The sequence below is a fragment of the Amblyomma mixtum genome, chromosome 3 (genome assembly GCF_055824585.1).
Source record: "Amblyomma mixtum isolate Tamu chromosome 3, ASM5582458v1, whole genome shotgun sequence".
Taxonomy (NCBI): Eukaryota; Metazoa; Arthropoda; class Arachnida; order Ixodida; family Ixodidae; genus Amblyomma; species Amblyomma mixtum.
The window spans coordinates 426,286,981-426,311,158 of record NC_143014.1 but is presented as its reverse complement, the minus strand read 5'-3'; the positions used below and the strand labels follow the sequence as shown (position 1 = coordinate 426,311,158).

General features: G+C 43.9%; 1 protein-coding gene across 1 annotated transcript in view; it reads left to right on the top strand.

Annotated features, from left to right (window-relative positions):
* LOC149357975 (uncharacterized) overlaps positions 1–24,178 on the top strand; it is a 95,925-nt gene that overhangs the window by 5,313 nt on the left and 66,434 nt on the right. The window contains exons 2-6 of the mRNA XM_089576694.1: positions 3,612–3,819; positions 4,758–4,864; positions 7,625–7,830; positions 12,547–12,718; positions 15,724–15,895. Of these exons, the coding sequence (XP_089432820.1) occupies positions 3,612–3,819; positions 4,758–4,864; positions 7,625–7,830; positions 12,547–12,718; positions 15,724–15,895 (865 nt within the window). The remainder of the gene's footprint in view (positions 1–3,611; positions 3,820–4,757; positions 4,865–7,624; positions 7,831–12,546; positions 12,719–15,723; positions 15,896–24,178) is intronic.

Genomic DNA, 24,178 nt, shown 5'->3' with positions numbered 1-24,178 from the left:
AATACTTTTGCAAGAACAAGCAGATGGGCATGTTCATCCTGTCGTCTACGCAAGCCGGCGGATAACTGACTACGAACAGAGATACCACTCATACGAACTAGAAGCGCTTGTGGTTGTTTGGGCGTTAGAAAAGTTTCGAGTGTACCTAATCGGGATGAATTCAAAGTGGTCACTGACTGCAACGCAGTACGGGAAACGATGAGCAAAAGGAATCTCCTACCCCGTATGGGCAGATGGTGGCGGCGACTGCAAGAGTTCACCTTCGACATGCAATATCGTAAGGGGGCTGCAATGGCTCATGTTGATGCACTGAGCCGCTCTCCATACGACCCTCCAGAAGGGACAGATATTGTTCCTGGCCTTCACGTCCTTGCGACATGCATAGCGACAGAAGACGTGCTCTCCGTTGCGCAGCTGAATGATCCAAAGGTTCTAGCTTTGAAGGAAAGGCTAGAAAAAAAAGACCTCTCCAAAGAAGAGAGGCGCGTCAAAAACGAGTACCGGTTGCGTAATGGCATAGTATTCAAATAGAACCAAGAAACCGACTCGAACGAAGGACTGCTGTGGGTAGTTTCAAATCAGACTCGCTGGAGAGTCGTCAGGACATGTCATGATGACATTGGCTATTTTGGAGTGGAAAAACCTTGAAGAAACTTAGGTAAAGGTATTGGTTTCCCAGCATGAATCGTTACGTTAGAAGATACATAGCTTCTTGCATCGAATGTCTTTTCCACAAGACGCCATCTGGAAAGAGACTAGGCAAACTTCACAGCATTGACAAGGAAAACAAGCCATTTCGATTAATACACGTCGATCACCTTGACCCGTTTGTAAGAAGCAAGTCCGGAAACGCCTACATAATTGTAGTCGTCGACTCCTTCACAAAGTTCGTATTCTGCGTGCAGTCCGCAACACATCAGCTGCACCAGCGGCGCAGTGTCTACACGATGTGGCAGGAATCGTTAGCTCACCTGCTATGGTGATCTCGGACCGCGGAAGTGCTTATACAAGTGCCAAATTCAAAGCAGCGTGCGAAACCTACAATATCACGCACGTCAATAGCGCTACTGCCACACCGCGAACTAACGGGCAAGTCGAAAGATTTAATCGCATGATAACCCCGGCAGTGGCAAGCTTGACGAAAGATGCAAATGGCAAAGTCTGGAACTCTGCGTTGCCTCAGGTGAGGTGGGGCATAAACAATACGCTCCACAAAGCCGAGGAATTTGACCATGAAGTCGAAACCAGGTGAGCCACAGCGGCGGAGAATATCCGAGAAGACCAACGCAAGCAACAAGAGCGGTACAATAGGGAGCGGGTGGAAGCTCCGACGTACAATCCCGGAGATATTGTACTAGTTTAGCGAGAACCGGCAGCAAGTGAGGAGTCAAGGGAACTGAAAGAAAAATACAAAGGACCGCTCATCGTCCGAGAAAGGCTTCCCAACGACCGCTACCGCATCGAGAACGTGCCTCCGGCGCGGCAAAGGCGAAGAGCATACAGCAGTATTGCAGCGGCTGACAAGCTGAAGCTTTGGGAGCGGGAATTCAACGAGACAAGTTCTGATGAATCGGGACGCGAGGACGATTCCGACCGGGACGGTCGGTGGCACAGGATGGCCGAATGGGAACGCCAGCTCATCCCCGCCGACGGAGATCCTTCGCCGGAGGGCGAGCAACCCGAACTTTGAGTCAGAGCAACCTGAGCCGCCTGCGAGAGGAGAGAGTGATGTTAGGAGAGGATGAGGAGGAGGAGCGCTGGCGCGGCGCGTGAAGACAACAGACTCAGGTGTTGCGCACGAAAGAAGCAACACGGCCTCTTGTTAACCAAGCGCATCCTTTGTAACGGACAGACGAATAAACGTCTCTGAATTGTTCTTTTATCCTAACACTAGAATCCATTTCTGAAATTTGTGGATGTGTCCACTAGGTAGTATTAAGATTTGAGGGTTTCTATGCGAGAGATTATTTTACATTGCTATATTACTCAACACAATTTGTCAAACACCTTGTGCTTGGCGCATGATGGCTTCACTTGCCTATGTGCCATAAAAGCCAACACAACACGCTCATTTTAAATGTAATGGTATCCGCGTCATTTCATTACGGGAGGTAACTTATTTAATATGAGCTTCAGAAAAAGTCCACTGGCAGCGCTTCGCGAATAACATGAAAAGTCCTGGAGCGCAGAACTTAGTGAATTTGCGGCCGCTTTTTATATGCACGGCATGAAAGTACGGGGAAGAAAAACTACTAAAATACTCTCTCTCCTGCTTATGTGAAGGAAATTAGACGTTGCTCTCGTTGAGTAGTCATCAAAGCAAATAATGTTGAGGCAGTGTGGAAAATTGTAATTTAAAAATGCAATATTAACATTAGGATAGAGCAAGTTGGGAATCTCACCTCAGTTGAGCAAAAGACACTGAAAATGAGACAGAAGTTGTCGACTGGTAAAATATTATCACTTTAAGCACAATACTAACGGTATTGATTTCATTCAGTGATTCTTAGATTTCAGGAGCGAAAAGACTTTAGACTTTGGCTAAGACTTTCTGTGCAGTGGAGAAAGTATTTTGCGATGAACAATTTCAGAACATTCTCAATGTTTCGGTGATTCGAAATCAGGCAGAACATTTTTCCGTTTTTGTGGGCATGCTACGTAGTCGGGCTGCTCCCGTGTCGTCGGACAGCCTACTGTTGAGATATTAATATAATAGTCTCTATTTTAAAGGCAATTGGTGAAGAAAAGTAGATTTCTGCGGTTGGTTTCCGCGATCAAGCGTTTCATCTTGTTTTGGTTGTCATAGGAGTAACCTCTTTATTTCTATGACGACCCAAGAAGTGGACGGTGAACGAAACGCTGATAATGCTTGCCGCCAGATGCGCGGGATTCGGGCAACTTGCCTCACCTAACTGCTCGCGTGCCTGGATTTGTACTGCCCTTATTTTTCCCTGGACGTCCTACTTAACATGCGCAGGAGCACTGTACTAACGAACTAAGCAGCTTTCCTGAGTGCTAAATATCTTTTTAATGTCGTTCGTGGTGAATGGGAATTCTAAGCATTCCTATTTTCTTCTCCACTTCATTGGAGTCAGCACTCAAGGTCAACGCGTGTGTTGAGTGAAGGGTCCTCCGTTATGTCTCAAGTTTTCAAAATATTAATTTAAGCCTCCTGTTGTGATGTAGCGCTTTTTAGAAACTGGTATTTTTTTCACAATAAAAGGTGTTGGTTGACTTCCAAAGGTTCCAGACTGAGTCTACTTGGTATACAGTACCGGTGCAGTATACAGCAGCGGTGTTGCGTTGGAGAAAAAGCCGTCTTTTTTCCCCATATAGCTTACTGTAGAATGTTAGGGGTGGGCTTCCCCGAAACAACTGGTATAAGACTTGCTTGAAGAAAAACAGTGCAAAAAACAGCGACAAGACGAGGCAAAACAGGTCTCGTCCGTCTTGTCCGTATTTTTTGTGCCGTTTTCCTTCCCATAAGACCATGAACTGACTGGCCCACGAAAACTAAAATATACACAGGGTTAATTTACACGTTAGTCTAATTCTTCTGTTCACCGTGCTCCCAGCTTGGGTGATACGCGGCTTCTTTTGTCTCGTTTCAGGTTGACATCATGTCCGGCGCCCGTTACACCTTCGGCGAGCTGCTGGATTCCTGCCGCCGGGTCGCCTCTGGGCTGCGGCGACTCGGTCTGCGCCCGGGAGACGTGGTCGCGCTCCACTGCGCCAACGGAACGGAACTTGTGGTAGCCCTGTGCGGGACGTTCTTCGCGGGAGGCGTTGCCGCCCTCATCAAGACCAGCCTCAAAGAAGGTTCGCGGGAACTTGTGCTATCAGCGCTACGTCCCGCAGAAATGGCAGCTTGATTCAGCTATACTGAGACGGGAACAGGAGCAGTAGAGAGTCTAGTTTTCATTAGCACATTTTTAGCTCCAACAAAAACATTCTGCCAATGTAATGAACATTTTCCAGAATAGTAATATAATTAATATCCTAAATAACATCCGCGCACTCGAATAGAAAACTTGCAGATGCTCAGTTACCTACAGAAATCAAAAAAGGCTTCTCCGAGCGTTGCTCAGATGAATCGACCGACACACAATATCGCTTCAATATGTCGCTTGTGTCGCAAGTCGAATTTGTTCTCTGGAGATTTATTGGACGTAATATCTGGACCACAACCTGCTTTGCGGAGAACGGTCTGCTCATCAGCGGCTGTGTCAGCGCAACCGAACTTCCTTTAGTTGTTTTCTAGTTACAGTACGAGCCTTACAAAGCCACTACTTCTAGAGTATCCACGTTGTACTTCGTTCCTCCTTGGCAATTCTTCAAAATAGATGGGCATCATGATCCGCTGTGATACCTTCACTTCACTTCACTTTATTCACCTTAAAGACCCCCTTCAGGGGGTATTACATAAGGGGTGGGTTAGTATATTCAACAATAATAAATGCATGTCATTGCAGTATGATACAAGCGGTTACAGCAGATAAGAATGAAGATGGGCACGTGATGGCGGCAACATCGGCGAAGAGGGCATTCCAGTCAACAATGGTGCGGGGAAAAAAGGAAACTGAAAAAGTTGCGGTGCGCGATAGAGGCCGGGCGATCTAAAACTGGTGTGCAGTGCGGCGAGATGTACGGGTCGGATGAGAAATGAACCTCATCTCCGGATGAGAAATGACCTCAACCCTCAATTGTTTCAACATTCCCATAGATGAATCATTGCGTGGCATTGTTTTTTTTTTCAGGAGAGGCTCGCTACGAACTCGCAGATTCTGAAGCAAGGTTCGTTTTCTGTGACTCAGAACAGAGAGAAAAAATTAAGAAGGCTTGCGGCGGCCTCACATCGGTAGAGGTAAGTTTCTTGGCTCGGCCGTGTGCTGGGGTTTAGCACCGAACAGGGCTGTGTTAGGAACATGAGAACGACATATACATTGATAGCGAACCTCACATGATATGCTGTGCTGAGGAGAGTGAGGCTGACGACGAGTTTACTGTAAATAATTGGGTTTTCTGCGATGACAATTCCGTCCGCGACGACGAAACTAAGCAGCTCAGTCCGAACATCTGAAGGCGTTTGCGTCAATCCCGGTGAAATTTGATTGCATGGCGCTCCTACGCACTCCCTCCAGCAAGTAGCTGCAGCATCGCACATGAAAGCCACAAAGTTAAGTACTCACACGCATATTTTCTTAAAATTTGCGAAGTTATGATGGAAAGCCTGTTCTGGTGTCTCTGATAGTGTCTGAAACCCACCGCTACTTTTATTGAGCATCTCTTGCGCTTTGGCCAACATCGTACGAACTCGGGCACTTAGTAGTCTTAGCTGCGTCAGCACTTGGAGAGAGAAGACGTGAAAAACTGCATTTCGCCCATTTTACATGGCCCTGTATATACATGGCTCAGGCAAGCGTAGCAGGGAGTGGCAGAAAGTTCGGTGGGCGTATGAGATTAGGAAATATCCGGAGATAAAGTGGTCGCTGCTGGCACAGGGCAGGGTTAATTGGAGACATAGTGGAGAGTCCACTGTCCTGCAGTGGCCGTAGAGCGTCTTATGATGAAGATGGTGCATGGCTTCCTTTAGACTGCGCTACTAGGAACAGAGCTGTTGTACGGCAACTATAAGCCAGCTAAAAGAAAGCTTAAAAAGATTCCCGCCTTAATTCTCAGCCACCGTGCTTTAATAACCCTGCTTTGATCCAATATGAATCCTCCTCACTTGACATGAGTTTTCAGTTCTGAATGAAGACGCGTCTGAAAATTTAGGTTTGCTTTTCCACGTTGCACATTACTTCGACGCAGCACTAAGTGACGAGCAAAGTTCTTTCCCTCTTTCTCGTGTATTTTAAGACGTTTAAGGCGTCGACGCTCTAGCTTGACGACCGCACACGATGCGATGCTATCTGGGAAATGTAGAAAGCGGGAAATCCAACATAACGTCCTGTTAATAGCGTCTTTTTCGCGTTAATTACCTCCAACCACAATGCCGGCTTCGAGATTTTAGAAAGTGACCTCGCCTTCTCTTTTGACGCCTTTCAATTCCGGAGTATGATCTAATGCACTGAGGCTATAAACTGAAAGTTGTTTAATTAATTCCAGTTATTCAGTTGTATGTTTGTTCCACACTACCACGCAAATAATATCCGGCTTGCCGTATATTCACCCTTCACAGACAGCACCGACGTATCTTTCACGACTTAAAAACATACAACTGTTAAGCTACTTTTTAAGAGGAACAGGTTAGCGAAAAGCTGCCCCCACAGCGGCGTTCCCCTGCTGATAGACCTTGCTAGGCTGCTATTCCTCCGTTAGCAAGTTTATCAGGTGACGGCTCCGTCAACGCTTCAGGCACGACAATGGATGCAGCTATAGTCCAGATACTTCCCTCTTGCGCCGGCGATGCTCCAGATGACATGCTACGTTCATCAGCTAGTGATGATCGGTTTGAACGCGAAGCCTTCCGCCTCACGTACGTTGCCAACGCTTCCCACGACAATACGGCATTTCAGCTGCTGCCTGCGGCTGGTCTAACGGCCCCGCGTTTGCCATGTTGAAATAGCTTCACAACCTGCCCAGCCTCGGCTTTGAGCCGCGAAGAAGACGAAGCGGCCACGGGTGCGCGGAGCGCTCCTTCTGCGTTGCAGTTGGACAGTTGTTCACGTGTTAACGAAAGCCACCGCGGTTGAGCTGCCTATGATAGCTTTGGGGTGTAAAATTAATATGTGCCGAATGATTTGAACCACCCGGCATATGCTGTCTGTCATGGCTTTCAAGTGCGAAAGAAATACTAGTCACACTCCCCAAGTTTCAGTAGTGCGTACCTGTGTGAAGCCCGGTCGCATGAAACCGAGGAAGAATGCCAGCACCGCCAACAAGGGAAGAGAGTACGGCCCCATGTGGGACGCGCGTTGCAGAAACTGACGAAGAATGCCAGCAGTAGACACCTCAATCGCGCTGTGAGTAGGCGGTGGAGTCCACTTAGAAGCTGAGGCAGTTATGCGCCTTTCCTTTTCTTAAAACCAGCGCGAAGTTTTTCACTCGGTACATTTTGAGGAAAGGAAAGGCGCATAACTGGCTCCCTGGAATAGTGGACACAGCGATCGCACTTTGAGGCACGTGGCGGTGGTGTCCAGCTCCAAAAAAAAGCATGTTTTCGCGCAATATTTCGTGCTTAGCAATGCTAAATCGCCAGCCATTTTTTTTCTATCAGCTATTGTAATCGTAGCCTCCATTCTCTGCTACCCTTCTCGGCTTAAAGCAGTTGTCTTTGATGCCACCCGTAGTACTTCCCATCTTTGTGGGCAGGACAGCGAACCAACATCCAGGTCTATAGCATGAGCTGAAGAATAAGCATTGGACTCGCACGGACAGGTGTATACTGCCGGAAACGTAGAGGCAAAAACAAGCCGCCCCCAGCAGCTGCCGCGCTGCTCACTGCACTTTTACAATCTGCATAAACTTCTGCGAGACCACCGTCGCGGTAGCAACAGTGCCATAGCATCTGTAGCTGGATAGCGCCTGATGATCGTTGCTGCAGCGAAAGCATTAGTATGAAAGCTCTATTCATAAAATTTATTGTGAGTGCATGTGCGCCGAAGAATCCTCACTTTTCCAGATTATTATTGTCACCACCGGCCCTTGTGACGAAGGTACGCTCAGCCTTTCCGACCTGAAGCTATCTCCTATCGAAGACAATAACGCTGCTTTTAACCTGAGTGCGGACACTGTGCTGGCGATATTGTACTCCAGCGGATCTACGGGACTGCCAAAGGGCGTGCAGCTGACTCACCGCAACATCATCGCACAAGTGGTGTCGTTCGGGTGAGCGCAGTCCACCAATTTTTTTTTTGTATTTCTGAAACGCTGCGTACATAACGCAAAATGTGCAGCCGTAGCATTTTTCCTCTATTCTCCTAAAATCCATTGGGCAGCGTCCTGCGTACGTTCGAAAAATTCAAGTGGCAGTCTTCAAATAAACGTAACTCTTAAGGGGCATTGAAAAAAAAAACTTTTCAGTTTTAGTTCTTCGTAAAAATAAATTTTGTGGGTTATTCTGGTCATGCTAATGTTTGTCCGGTAGCATAAAAGAGACATTTATTGCTGAGAAAACTGTATTTACAGACATTTCCGCCTTTCGCCATTGGTGACAGCGAAGACTACATTTCAATTGAGCCAATCCACACCAATTACCTAGACATCGCGCTTGACTTTTTCCGATTTTTTTTCGCAAAAAAATCAATATACAGGGTAACAGAGTGGTAAGCACTTTCCCAGCTAGTCTTCGACTAAAAATAAATTTTTCCTACTGTGGCCGCCATATTAAGTTCGCAAAAGATGGCAAACACAGCTACGCCTCCTGACGAAGCTGAGCCAGGCCTTCAGATTATTTTGGACGGTTTCAGCTGCTGAGCTTGAGGATGCTTTCAAACGTCTGTTGAGTGTTTATGAGACGCCTGCATAATTCGTGTTGTGGCGGACTTGTGATAAGTATTACTGTTTATAAACTCTTGCTTAAGCCAAATATCAGAGTGAAGCGCTGTGCCGTTCGCGTCCGGTGCACGTTTGAAGTGATTTTTTGAACAGTTGCCACAAAAATGGTAAGGGACGAGTTTCGCGCAGTTATTAAATATTTCTGTTTGAAGTAGTGGATGACTGCGCAAACCTAAGCCGAGATGGCTCAAACTCACTGGTACTGTATATCAGCACTAGAGGCAGTTTATTCTTTGTGATCGAATTTACACAGTGTTGCACACAGACTCACTATGAAACTCGCTCTAGACGCCCAATTCAGGTTTCTACTCAGGACATCATGGGAAAGCTCATGGCATCATTAGGACGCCCTCCGAATGAGCGTGCGTAAGACTGCTACTAGCGTAAGCATGTCATCTGAAAACCGATGCTGAATGCAGCACGAAAGACGACTCAGAAAATTCAGTGCACGATGGGTGTCGCAACTGCTGAATGTAAATGAACAGAAGCGAATGGAAAGTCATTTCCCCTCAAAGCTTGGCGACGCTAATTGCAATCTCCAGCACTTCTGCGCTAATCTGCGCCAATTTGTCGTTATGGACACAATGTGGATTCCGCACCGCACTGCGAATCGGCGCAGGAGCCAAATCAGCCGAAGACGCCTTGGTGAAAACGTCCCAGAGAACGTAAAGACCTTTTTTATGTTGGGAACGTGATGTACAGTTTTAGTCTCAACCGAAGAAACCTTGCCGCCCGCAACTTTCAGAAATTAAAGAAAACAATTACGGGAGCAAATTATGCAGTGTTACCGCACCGCTTTAAAAAAAAGATATGAAAAGAAAAGCCGTCCAGGTTGACACATATGAAAGTGTCTTTCCCCCAGGACAATTACCCATCCGAATACACGACCTTCAAAATTGCAAAACTGCAAGAATTAGACCTCTACATCTGTCATGACCAATCCTATCATCCTCTTGTTGCCCTGCCTGGTTTGTAATCCTGCTTCACAAGTTTGAAAATCTGGCTCAGTGGAACGGAATTCCTATGTCCTCATAAAGGGAGTTGCCTCAGTGAGTGCGCATTTCGCTGTGATCGTTTGCTTTCCTGATGGGCTACAAGACTAGAATCTGTGACAATGTAGCCTTCAAAAGAAACATGTTAAAAAATGTTTCTTTTTTTTTCTAAAGCATCAACATTTTTCTGTCCCATTCTTGGGGAACTTGGGCACACATCCTCCCGAAACCGTGGTGAAGACGACGCCGAAACTGACTTTCTGAAAATTTCTGAAGCTTTCCATCTGTGTGGCACCTAGTAGAAGAGAATTTTTCCACCCTAGAGCCCTTACCGAAATTTCAACTATCCATGACGCAAAGAGAACAGATTCGTTCACCAATGCCGCAAACCGCTTTGCCATCACCGGTATTCTTCTCACAATGTGTTGTAATTGGATTATAGAAAAATCTAGCAACTAAATTGTGGTCGCTGTCGTCACATTGTGCATACGTTCGATATACTGCTTCAAATGATCGGCGCCTATAAAGTGTTGCAACCGTGCAAACTATGTGTAGGCACACATTAGGATGACAAGGCGGCCAAGGCGATGGAACCCGCCGCTAAGGTTGAAAAAGAGTAGCGAGCACTGCGACGCGTCAAACGGCGAAGGTCGCTTAGCGCACTGACCTGCGCGAAAACGAGAAGCAGCTGAACGAGGCGGTTCGCAAAAATACCAAAAGCCGTTAGGGATGCCGGGCGCACAGTCCAGCTAGAAGAAAAACTGCTAATGGCGGCTACTCGTCAAGACGCGAGGGCAAAAAAAGAAGACCAAACCGCTCTACTCAGGTCAAAAAACGCAAGCGGGCTCAGGCAGCGGCACGTCCAGAACTCAAGGGACTTGGCTCGCACCAAACTACGCCTATCATCATCTATGCGCTGTTAAAGAATGTTCAACACCTTTTCTGCATTGCATTTCCTGTTTACGCCTACTCTTGACGGCGAAAAACTTCAATTTTGTTTTTCACAAGGCAGATAGTTGCCTTGCATTTTTTACACATTTGACACATCACGTTCACGCAGCCTGGCTTCCTAGATCACAACGGAATTGAGTCGAGCATACGAAGAGTGGCGCCTGTTCGACGGGGTTTGTTTTTTTTAATGCAAGCGTAAAAAAAACCAAGCAGCTCTGAGGTCACTTACGCTAGAGTAAGACGTGTCATGGCGGCAAGGTTGGGTTAAGAAAGCAATAATCGTAAAGGCCGCTCAGGTTATTGAAAATATTTAGTGGGCAACACCTGTGAGAATCCTCTCGCGCTACGTTTAGGGATATCGTCGGACAGCCACCACGCAACCTATTCTTAAGTGACGTTGAAGACAATGTTAAATACGATGCGCAAGGACGCCTCAGTGCAACGGGTAAGTTAACTCGACGGTAACTACCGCGAGAATCGTGGAGCCAGTACAATGGAGTCATCACTTGAGGCGACAGCATCGAAGCGCGATCTGCAGCGTGTCGTTAACGCAGATCGCGATGCGTAATGCGCCTACGCTGGATGTGCCGAGGGAGGGGGGCGGGGTGATGTTTACTTTGTACAGCATCTGAAAAAAAATGGCAAATGTCTTTGCAGCTAGCGCTTTCTTTTAGCAATTAAAGCTATGACCCGTTGATGCTAGCAACAGCTCTGTGTTCATACTAAGGTTCATAGTCATTACTCGATTCCGTGGGGTCGCCGACGGCCGGGTAGCTCGGGCACGAGACATCTGAAGTGTCTTCTGCTATCTAGGTACCTTATGCGATACGGAGTCTGTTAATGGCAGAGAACGTGGTTTGGGCTTGGTTAAGTATCGCGGGAACTAGTCAACGGTCCTAGGAACCTTGTCAGCTTGCGTATTGTGAGCTTGGGCAGCTCATGTCGCAGTGACACAACGTCCCCATTCACTACGAACTCTCCGTGCCGAACGATATCTTTGGGATCAAAATGTTTCTCATAAACTCACATTCGGCGAATAAAAAAAGACACCGCCAACTTCTTTTCGACTGATCGCGCGTCTCCACTTCTCTTGCAGTTCCGCGTCAGACAGGAAACGAAAAAGGTACAGCCCCCGTCAAAAGTATACAGCCCAAGGGGTTTCCTTGTGAGGTCTGCAGCATGCCTCGTTATGCATGCTTAGCGACTGTAATCTCTCGAAAGAAAAATGGCTTTGCATCTTCAATCCTCCCAAGGTTTGGACTGTCTGATGTGTTAGGAAGCCGCGCTAAAGAGCTCAGAAGCAAGCCCTTGGGCTGTATACTTTTAACGAGCTGTACATCTTTTCGATGGAGGCGAAACGCAAAATCGCCCGTGTGCTGTGGGATGTCATTGCACGTTAAGCATCCCCAGGTGGCCGAAATCATTGCGAAGTCCTCCACTATGGCACCTCTTTCTCTCTCTCCTTTCATTCCCACCTTCCTTCTTTCCCTCACGGCTCGGTTGAGGTGTCCACGCAGAAGTGGGGCAGTTAGTTCGCCTTTCCTCAAAACCAATTTTCACTTTTCATCTGTTCGTTTTTGCTGCCATAGCAGGAGCGGAAGCCCGTCTTACAAGGTGACGACATCGATCATAGACAGCGGTTGCTACCTAACAAAATCACACGTATTCACACATTTCCTCACCATGCGTAATAAAATGCCAGCACAAGAAAGCAACACACCGTAAAACGTCGCTTTGAACGTAGTTAGGCGGCGCCCCGCCCCGCCGCTCGCCAAGTTAGGCAGCGGACCAAACTCTCCTGTAGAGTTATGGAGAAGTTTCATGTCTGTAACGGTGATGCTTTTAGGGCACGTTCTTCGAACGCACTTCGCATATCGCTTGGCTACCCGACCGGGTTCTGATACAACTCACCATTTTACGGCGGTACTCTGACTTCACCAGCAACAGTGAGAACGCAAGGAGGAGGGCGAGGAAGAAGAGCCCGACTCTACAGAGCGCTGCGTCAAGGGTTTGAGTGGCGTTCTAGCAGCTGTTGATGGGAAAATAAAAGTAATGCAGTCCCGCCAAGTGATCATTAACTTCTATGTGTGTTCTCTTCTTGCAGGTATCTCGACCCACTGGTGTTCGAAAGAAACGATGTCTTCTTTTCTTTGGCTCCAATATTGCATGTCGGTGGTTTCTCGTTATTTTTTGGCTACATCGGCAATGGTTGCCAAGTTATTTTGACTCCCACGCCAAATTTCGACGTCGTATTGCCTGCCATCGAAAAACACAGGGTAATTATTGTACTTCGTTTTAGTGCCGTAAATACCATTTGCAACCCAATGCAAGGAATAAATTAAATGGAAAAGCGACATAAACACAGCCCACGTACTGGTTGCTCTCTAAACGTGATTATTATTCATTTAGCCACGTATACTATTTTATGGGTACTTAATCCATGGTGCACCACTCCAGGCCTGCGCAAACAAAAATCAATCCGTGTATGAACTTTCCTAAGCAGCTGGACTCGTGCTGATTTAATCATGTCCTTGAAGTAGCCAACAGCGCCTTCACGATTCTCAAACCCAGCGTCTTACGCTGTGCGTAGCCTAACAGCTCCAGAAATACCCATAAATGTGAAGTAATAGGTTAGGGTTCTGCCATAGCTAGAAATTCTGGACAAGTGAATTTTTTGGACAGAAAGTTGTCTGCGAACGCAATTTTTAGCATATCGTAAGCCTGCACCATAACAATTAAAGTATGCGCAGATCCCTCCACTGGACGCTTACAGTTTTCTGCTATTGGTTCTCTATGGCCCTCTTACTACTCAGTGCTTGCTCAGGAGAAATTTTAGAAGCTAGATTTTGCAACGCTTCAGAATGTTAGACCATTCCTATCAATATGTTTATAACACTATCTTAGAATATTCCAAAATTGTCTGGTATTTAAAAGAGATGTCCGAGAAAGCTAGACTTGGTAAGAATTTCTTTTGCAGTTGTGTTTTTGTAAGTGCGCTTTCTGTGGTTTATACTTTTGCGTCTTTGCCATTGGTCACCTCCGCCTTTTCATTCAGATATGGTGAAACTCTTTGCATGCTATTTATCGACGCCATTCATGCACCAGCAATGGCAAAGGCCTAAATAAGTGCAACGACATACGAGGCGTTACAAATGCAGACCTTAGTCTACTATTATGCTTTAAAGGGTGCAAAGCTAACAGCGTTTGTGGAAGGTATAAAGTTGTGTACCTCGTCTCGCTGAATAAGAATGTCATGGGCTCAATGAATCTTCGTGGGTGTATCGTTACGCCCGCTATATCGTTGAGATTATGCTTATAAGTAATGATATCAGTGCTGTTAGAGAAGTGGCGGAGTGTGGCCGCCCATACCACGATTAGTACTGACACCACACTCTGCTGGGGTGGAAGGTTTGTCAGAATGACCTCAGCGGCGACGTGTGATGCGGCTGGTTGCAAAACTTTCGTGCACCACAAACAATTACCAATATTACCGGTAGTGTCCTCCTCTTTTGCAACGGATATGCTGTAAAATGGGGCACCTTTATTTCTGCCGGAGACAGGTGTCACATCCTAAAACACCACGTTGCCGCCATAACCATAGTATTTCTTTGACACGAAGAAAGAAGCATCATGAACACTAGTAGCGTTATTACCTCTGTAGCTTCTGCATTCTGCATTTCCTCATGCTCTCGGCGTGTTTACCCGAAAAAAATGCACCTTGTAGCCACGAATGCAATTAACGTTAACTATCAAAGATGACTATGACACTAGGAACGTGGTCTATTTTGCCAGCATATTCTACGGTCGTGCATGATCGCTACAAATTATGCTTGTTTTGATTGTGATATTCATGTATTTTCATAAATAGTATTTTAGTTATTTTGATTTTGGTTGTACCGCACATTCGTAAACCTTGGGGGTAGCGATTACACAGTGCTATTAAATTATGTGTGATTTATCAAAGAAACGGCATATTCAAAGACATCAGCCGGAAAAGCAGCCTGAAGTTCAGCCCGATGTCTCACCGCTGGACTGAAGCGCGTTGCACAGCCACGCATTTGTAGATGAATAGCACGTGCGATCAAGTGGTCGACGCCTGTACACTGTCTGCTCAGCGTCGAGAACTGCGGAAACGATGTCTCTGGTGCGGGTCACTGGCTCAAACCCTAGAACGGAATATAATATGAAGAGAGGCTATTCAACTCAGAGGCGGGGTTCCTGTCTACACAACGTCCCTGAAGCGAGCTGTACGATTCTCAGAAAAGAGACAAGATGTGGCGAAGATAGTCGATTTCAAGACGGTCGATAAAACGGAAAAGGAAGGAGATAAAATAAGGGAGTAATTGCTCATTGGAATTTTCACAGGCGCAGCAATACGGCTACAAAGCAAAGCAAAGCTAACAGCTCCCGCAGAATCTTCACAGTTCGTTCTAGTCCGGGGTTCGAACCTCAGACCAGCGTTTCACCGGAGCAGTCGCTCCACCAACTGAGCTTGCCGGGACGGCATGCTTGTGATAGGGCGAGAGGGAATTGATGAATAACTCGCAGTGGCAACAGTGTTGGTCAAACCACCTGGTCAAAAACGTTTTGACCAGGAATGTGATATCAGTGATAAGTCGGATAAACGCTGTTAATGTCAATTAACGTGCGCACCAAGTGAATGCCACTGTCTGTGGTGTCTCCGCGTGCATCTAACGTAGAAAACGTTTCACGCTTGAGGACTACCGGAGTTAAAACCGACAGACATATTTTACCCGCATGTGAAACATTGCAGGATTGTCGGTAGGTTTGGTGGTGTTTCCGCGGTTATTTACATGCCTCTCACGGCAACGCACGATCTGTGCCAAATTGCGCATTGTAACTTACCACCATAGAGGCAGGATTGCTGGTGGAAAATTGAAATTAAAGGCTATGTTTTCAACGTAGTACATGAGCATGCCTTCGAGCCACCGGTGCTTATCAAATGCGATAACTTTCATTTCTCACAAGCGCTTGTTAATCGCGTTAAAAATCACATTTCTGTTTGTTTTTTACCGGTTCTACAGCCATAATAAATTCAAAATATGGGCGCCAAGAGCTTGAGCATTCACGCCTCGTCGTCGCGCCTTGTCCTCAGGTGAAGCCGAGATCAGAAAAGCTGTAGGTGCTCCGGTTTGCCGACAGACTTCCACCTATTTCTAGACGAGTGCCAAGTACTTTGGACAACCCCAAAAAAACTAAAGTTTCAATCAGCTTACGAGAAGAATATCAACAAACAAACATCTTTTTTGCTACTCAACAGCCGACCGTGCTGGGTCTGGTCCCAACATTGGTGCGCCAACTAGAACAGCATCCACTTCTTGGTCAAGTCAACACAAGCAGCATAAAGAAACTGGTGACCGGAGGCAGCACACTAAGCGCCGGTAAATTGCAAAGTGTTGCCAGGAAACTCGGCGCGAAAGGAGTCATCCAAGGTATGTTTCTGTATTTTCCACTGTAGACCATTCACAAAATATAAACGCGTAGTGCTGAGCGGTATGACGTCGATACAGTGCGACTTAGTTAGATAATGCTTCTCAGCAAGTGAAGTAACTTTTCTATCACACGCGCGTTAAAGATACTGCATGGTAAGAAATGCACCGGTTTTCACGACTGACTTGGTGGACATGGCTCGCCCACAAAACATTATTAACTACATTCGATGTGAGCATAAAGGGTGCACATCGTACTCTTGATCCGAGACCCCGTAGAATAGGTTATTTTAGCATCCGCGCAACGCAGCTCTAACAAACCGGTATCGCCACCAGCCAGAGCTTGTGAGACATACGTCGCAGTTGAGTGCCACAGGTGTCAAGTGCCAGTTTAGCTGATATTATGTTCTGCGGCACTTGACTGAATTCTATCATATCTCTTGAATTGTAGTCGCCGAAAGCTACATTTGCTGCTCATGTATCCTCCTTTGAATAAATTATTGCATCGTGCAGAAGAATCATCTTAGAAACAGTGAGGTGTAAACACAGCAGGGGTTGCTTTCAGTCAAAATTGCACGCACCGGTCGCAATGGTCACAGTGCGAAACTTTTTCACTCATATAGTATGTAATAGACATTTCCACAATTCGCCTAAACGCGCCCTCGCAGGTAATGTACCTACTCTGCGGGGCACCCCGTCGCAGGGATGACTGATCAGAAAGCTTCAATTTTCAACAAAATATAAGAGGCTTAAATTTTCCGAAACACTTTGTTCTCGCTCCAAGCATCCGCCGAATAACTTAGACAGTAGGACAGCGCTTCTGCGGAGTTTCTGTGAGTGCCTAGCCCTCGACACTAGCACACATTTAGAACAACATACAAGAAGAAAAGAGCAGCGCAAGCACTTCACGGCGTTTTTTTTGTTTGCCTCAGTATCAAAATTTATTGCGAAAGCATTACTACGCCCATTTCGAGAAAAGCCGGCGGCGTGTGACTGTGTACTTGCAGATGGCACAAAAAACCCAGCGATGGCAAGAAAAATACGGTGACCACATCAAGCGGCCGTATGACGCACGCAGGAAGCCGAGCACCGCCACTTAAGAGAAACCTGCATATGTCGTTCGCCTATATACGCCACTGGCCGACCTCCATGTGGCGGCACTTTTCCCGTCATTCCTACCTAAATTATAACGCAACAGTTTGTCGTGCAGTGTTATGGATGATGTAATACGATGTCTCGTTGCATATAGCTTACATGTGCTAGTCAGGTTGAAGGCTGGATTGCGGGAGGATTTCGAACCGACGACATTTGCACCTTCAGTTGTATGCATTCCAAGACTTTCATATCAAGCTTGTGATGAAACAGTTCTGTCGAACAGCGTTCCGGGGGGTTCACGCATGCGCCTGTGTGCGTGGGTGGTGTCATACATCGCATCACTGGAAACTGCGCGGACAGTGGTCCATTTCGTCGCTGGATTTTGTTGCGGCCGTTCAACCTCAACGAACCTCATGCAAACTAGGCCAACCTAATCGCCGTGCTGCGAGTGGGTTCGTTTGCAGTCTTGTTCACAACCAATACGAAAACACAAAAATTGGTACTAAAGAACGTTTGTGCATGTGCAAACATAACGCGTAAACAATGCACTCAGCGATAGTAATGCTTTTGTATTCCCACACGTAAGCATTCTTAACTGTCTATGCCAAGTTTTTTTTTATTTAGTCGTCATTTTTCATTCTTGGTAGTGTTTATATGGACTTTGCTAATTTATTATAAATGGAACGACGAGGCAAAACGAAGAAGAAAAGTGAGATGGAGGATACTTAGACTGATTGGTTCATCCCGCTTGAATGAAATGAACCGAGTCATGACCAGGACAGATAGGAATGCAGCAGTTGGTCTTTGCTCCTGTTCCTTCTTATCTTTGCGCATTTGATCTGTCTGAAGAAGGAAGGAAGAGATATCGTATAGGATATCCTGATTACTCCTTTGCCTAATTCTATAGTGTTCGAACAGGCTACTTCCCATGAGGTAGCGACGTTAATTAGGAAGATAAGAGATAATGTAGCTGCAGGACACGATGACATAAGGGCACTTCCACTCAAGTATGTGTCAGTATTTATATGTGACATACTGAGTCATATCGTTAATCTTATGTTAACGGCTGGCGTATTTCCAGATGCGCTAAAAACTGCACGTGTCACTCCGGTATTCAAAGGGGGCGATAAAACTGAAATGTCTAATTATCGACCTATTTCTGTCCTGTCAGTATTTTCTAAAGTTTTTGAAGGCGTCATTAATAGCAGGCTGATGGGCTTCTTTCATAAATATAACATTATCGATAGTTCGCAATACGGATTTATGAAGAACAAATCCACAGAACAAGCTTTATTAACTGTGAAGGAAAAAATTATTGAAAATATCGAACATCGAAGATACACGCTTGGTCTCTTTCTGGATTTTCGTAAGGCATTCGACTGTGTGCAGCATAAACTCTTATTGGAAAAACTAGGAAGTTATGGCATTCGTGGTACTGCGTTAGATTTGCTAAATGATTACTTATGTAATAGATCTCAGTATGTGCAGGTAAATAATGTATCTTCCAATCACTGTGCTATTAGACAGGGAGTGCCACAGGGGTCAATATTAGGACCACTCCTGTTTATCACCTATATTAATGACTTCTCCAAAATACCAGGGTCACCTTATTTAATTATGTATGCGGATGACACTAATATTTTCTTTTCTGCAACTTCCATGCCGGAGTTAGAAACAAGCGTAAATTCTTATCTAAAGGAACTTCATTTGTGGTTGCAAAATAACAATCTATGTTTAAACCTGACAAAAACCAACTACATTATTTTCAGACCTATTAATGCACTCATATCGCAACCTATCAATATACGATATGCAAACACTACAATAAGTCGGGTTACTAATCAAAAGTTTCTTGGCGTTTGGTTTAATGAAACCCTATCCTGGAATGTGTATTATTGTGTATCTTCTGTTCTATTGACGTTGTCAGTAATGCATGCAGTGTTTCTTTGCTTGCATTTTGTTATGTCATTGCATTTATGTATATATATATATATATATATATATATTACATTCCCTGTGCGTTATATTCCGTAGCCACACTTTCAATACAGTGCATCTCCATCTCCTTTTGTGCCACCAATGTCACCAATTTTTTTGTATTTTGTTGCCATGATGTTATCATGCTTGTATGTGCTGCGCACCGCTGCCCCTGCTTCAGGTGCCGGGACCTCGTCAGGCCAATTGGCCTTTTGCCCCGGCTCCCTCTTTCTGTAGAAAGAAAGAAAATAAATTTCAATTCAATTCAATATCGGAAGGAAGAGTAGAGCAAACTTCTGCGTCGATTACACGACCGTTATAGCACCGATGATCAGCGCCACATGGGTAGCGCAAATTTAAGAATGCTTGCGTATATCATGAGCAGCTTTCCCTTTGCGAGCCCAGACCCCTGAATACTGGCGTCTTTTACAAGGGGCTTCGGTCTGCTGGATCCCCATCATATACGATTTCTATTTACTTCCTTGTGAGGAAACTGGCGCCACCGTCTATGCGAGTTAAAGATCACTTCATCCACCGCGGTAATGCCGAGAAGCGGAGGTTTCACATTTGGCTGGGCTGGTGTTTAAAAGAAAATGTTCATAGTGCTTATGAATCGGTAGTTGCGCCGCCATGCTCTCCTTAGTGCGCAGTTTATATTTTCTTTATATTTATCAATATATACTCTCCATCCCATCCGTGCCTATGGAAGAAAGGCATTACAGGGTCAATAAGAATTACACGAAGTAATACATTCTGTTCGTGAAAATGTTATTCATAAACGAAAATGAGGAAGGGTGAAGTACAACCACAAGAAGTAACTAATGCAGTACAACAAAGCCCAAACGTAACAAAAACCGAATAATTGACAGCTTAAAGCAGCGCAACAACAAGTAACTAATCCAGTGCAACAAAGCTCTAATATAGCTTTAAACGCAAAATAGCAAGGGTAAAGCAAAGCAACGAAAAGCAACTAATCCAGTACAACAGAGCTCTAACATAACTAAAATGAAGAATGGCAGGAATAAAGTAGAGCCGCAACAGGTACTAATCCACTACAACGAAGCTTTAACATAAATAAAACAAAAAAATAGCAGTGATAAAGCATAGCCACAAGAAATAACTAATCCACAACGGAAAAGCTCTAACCCAGCCAAAACAAAAATTGAAAGGGTAAAGCAGAGCCACACGAAGTAACTAATCCACAAGAACAAAGATCTAAAAAAATTAAACGAAAAATAGCAAGGATAAATCAAACGCACCGGAAGTAACTAATCCACTACAACAAAGCTCATGCATAACTAAACCTGAAAAAACTAGCAACGCTAAAGCATAGCGACAAGAAGTAACTAATTCAGTACAGGAAGGCTCTAACATAAATAAAACAAAGAATGGCAAGAATAAAGAAGAGCCATAGAATATAATTAATCCACAAGAACAAACATCTAAGAAAACTAAAACGAAAAATGGCACGGATAAATCAGATCCGCAGGAAGTAAAAAATCCATTAAAACAAAGCTCATGCTTAACAAAACCTGGAAAAACTAGCAATGGTAAAGCAAAGCGACAAGAAATAACTAATCCAGTACTAGAAAGCTCTAACATAACTAAAAACAAAAAATGACAAGGATAAAGCAGAGCCGCAAGAAGTAACTGATACACAAGAACAACGATCTAAGAAAACTAAATCGAAAAATGGTAAGGATAAATCAGATCCACAGGAAGCAACTAATTCACTACACCAAAGGTCATGCATAACTAAACCTGAAAAAACTAGGAATTGTAAAGCATAGCGACAAATAGTATCTAATCCTGTACTAGAAAGCTCTAACATGACTAAAAACAAAAAATGGCACGGATAAAGCAGAGCCGCAAGAAGTAACTAATTCACAAGAACAAAGATCTAAGAAAACTAAATCGAAAAATGGCAAAGATAAATCAGATCCACGGGAAATAACTAATTCACTACCCCAAAGCTCATGCATAACTTAACCGAACCTGAAAAAAACTAGGAATGGTAAAGCATAGCGACAAGAAATATCTAATCCAGTACTGGAAAGCTCTAACATAACTAAAAAAAATGGCAAGGATAAAGCAGAGCCGCAAAAAGTAACTGATCCACAAGAACAACGATCTAAGAAAACTAAATAGAAAAATGGCAAAGATAAATCAGATCCACAGGAAATAACTAATTCACTACCCCAAAGCTCATGCATAACTTAACCGAACCTGAAAAAAACTAGGAATGGTAAAGCATAGCGACAAGAAATAACTAATCCAGTACTGGAAAGCTCTAACATAACTAAAAAAATGGCAGGGATAAAGCAGAGCCGCAAAAAGTAACTGATCCACAAGAACAACGATCTAAGAAAACTAAATCGAAAAATGGCAAAGATAAATCAGATCCACAGGAAATAACTAATTCACTACCCCAAAGCTCATGCATAACTTAACCGAACCTGAAAAAAACTAGGAATGGTAAAGCATAGCGACAAGAAATAACTAATCCAGTACTGGAAAGCTCTAACATAACTAAAAAAAAATGGCAAGGATAAAGCAGAGCCGCAAAAAGTAACTGATCCACAAGAACAACGATCTAACAAAACTAAATCGAAAAATGGCAAGGATAAATCAGATCCACAGGAAGTGACTAATTCACTACACCAAAGCTCATGCATTACTAAACCTGAAAAAAAAGGAATGGTAAAGCATAGCGTCAAATAGTATCTAATCCTGTACTAGAAAGCTCTAACATAACTAAAAACAAAAAATGACAGGGATAAATCAGTGCCGCACGAAGTAACTGATCCACAAGAACAATGATCTAAGAAAACTAAATCGAAAAATGGCAAGGATAAATCAGATCCACAGGAAGTAACTATTTCACTATACCAAAGCTCATCCATAACTTAAGCTGAAAAAACTAGGAATGGTAAAGCATAGCGACAAATAGTATCTTATCCTGTACTAGAAAGCTGTAACATAAATAAAAACAAAAATGGCAAGGATAAAGCAGAGCCGCAAGAAGCAACTAATTCACAAGAACAAAGATCTGAGAAAATTAAGTTGAAAAATGGCAAAGATAAATCAGATCCACAGGAAATAACTAATTCACTACCCCAAAGCTCATGCATAACTTAACCGAACCTGAAAAAAACTAGGAATGGTAAAGCATAGCGACAAGAAATAACTAATCCAGTACTGGAAAGCTCTAACATAACTAAAAAAATGGCAAGGATAGAGCAGAGCCGCAAAAAGTAACTGATCCACAAGAACAACGATCTAAGAAAACTAAATCGAAAAATGGCAAAGATAAATCAGATCCACAGGAAATAACTAATTCACTACCCCAAAGCTCATGCATAACTTAACCGAACCTGAAAAAAACTAGGAATGGTAAAGCATAGCGACAAGAAATAACTAATCCAGTACTGGAAAGCTCTAACATAACTAAAAAAAAACGGCAAGGATAAAGCAGAGCCGCAAAAAGTAACTGATCCACAAGAACAACGATCTAACAAAACTAAATCGAAAAATGGCAAGGATAAATCAGATCCACAGGAAGTGACTAATTCACTACACCAAAGCTCATGCATTACTAAACCTGAAAAAAAAGGAATGGTAAAGCATAGCGTCAAATAGTATCTAATCCTGTACTAGAAAGCTCTAACATAACTAAAAACAAAAAATGACAGGGATAAATCAGTGCCGCACGAAGTAACTGATCCACAAGAACAATGATCTAAGAAAACTAAATCGAAAAATGGCAAGGATAAATCAGATCCACAGGAAGTAACTATTTCACTATACCAAAGCTCATCCATAACTTAAGCTGAAAAAACTAGGAATGGTAAAGCATAGCGACAAATAGTATCTTATCCTGTACTAGAAAGCTGTAACATAAATAAAAACAAAAATGGCAAGGATAAAGCAGAGCCGCAAGAAGCAACTAATTCACAAGAACAAAGATCTGAGAAAATTAAGTTGAAAAATGGCAAAGATAAATCAGATCCACAGGAAATAACTAATTCACTACCCCAAAGCTCATGCATAACTTAACCGAACCTGAAAAAAACTAGGAATGGTAAAGCATAGCGACAAGAAATAACTAATCCAGTACTGGAAAGCTCTAACATAACTAAAAAAATGGCAAGGATAGAGCAGAGCCGCAAAAAGTAACTGATCCACAAGAACAACGATCTAAGAAAACTAAATCGAAAAATGGCAAAGATAAATCAGATCCACAGGAAATAACTAATTCACTACCCCAAAGCTCATGCATAACTTAACCGAACCTGAAAAAAACTAGGAATGGTAAAGCATAGCGACAAGAAATAACTAATCCAGTACTGGAAAGCTCTAACATAACTAAAAAAATGGCAAGGATAAAGCAGAGCCGCAAAAAGTAACTGATCCACAAGAACAACGATCTAACAAAACTAAATCGAAAAATGGCCAGGATAAATCAGATCCACAGGAAGTAACTAATTCACTACACCAAAGCTCATGTATTACTAAACCTGAAAAAACTAGGAATGGTAAAGCATAGCGACAAATAGTATCTAATCCTGTACTAGAAAGCTCTAACATAACTAAAAACAAAAAATGGCAAGGATAAAGCAGAGCCGCAAGAAGTAACTGATACACAAGAACAACGATCTAAGAAAACTAAATCGAAAAATGGCGAGGATAAATCAGATCCACAGGAAGTAACTAATCCACTACAACAAAGCTCATGCATAACTAAACCTGAAGAAAACTAGCAATGGTAAAGCATAGCGGCAGGAAGTAACTAATCCAGTACTGGAAAGCTCTAAGATAACTAAAAACAAAAAATGGCAAGGATAAAGCAGAGCCACAGAAAATAATTAATCGAGTACAACAATGTTCGAACATAATTATATGCACAAATGACCATATAATACAATGATTGGTTACATCTTATAAAGAATAGCAACAGAATAAACGAGAACATTCTCAACAGTGTACAAAAAAATCGAATACAATAAAATGCACCACACGAGACACTCCAGAAGTATTGGTAGTTAGTGTATAGCCGTAGAGTTGAAATACTGTCACGTAGTAGATACTGCAGTGCGGCGAGCAGGAAAACAGCGAGAATGACTTCCAAATGAAACTCTTTATTTGGGCTGACTTGCGCCCACAAAGAAATGAATGACTCGGTGGCGGCGTAGCAACAGGCGTGCTCGGCGGTCG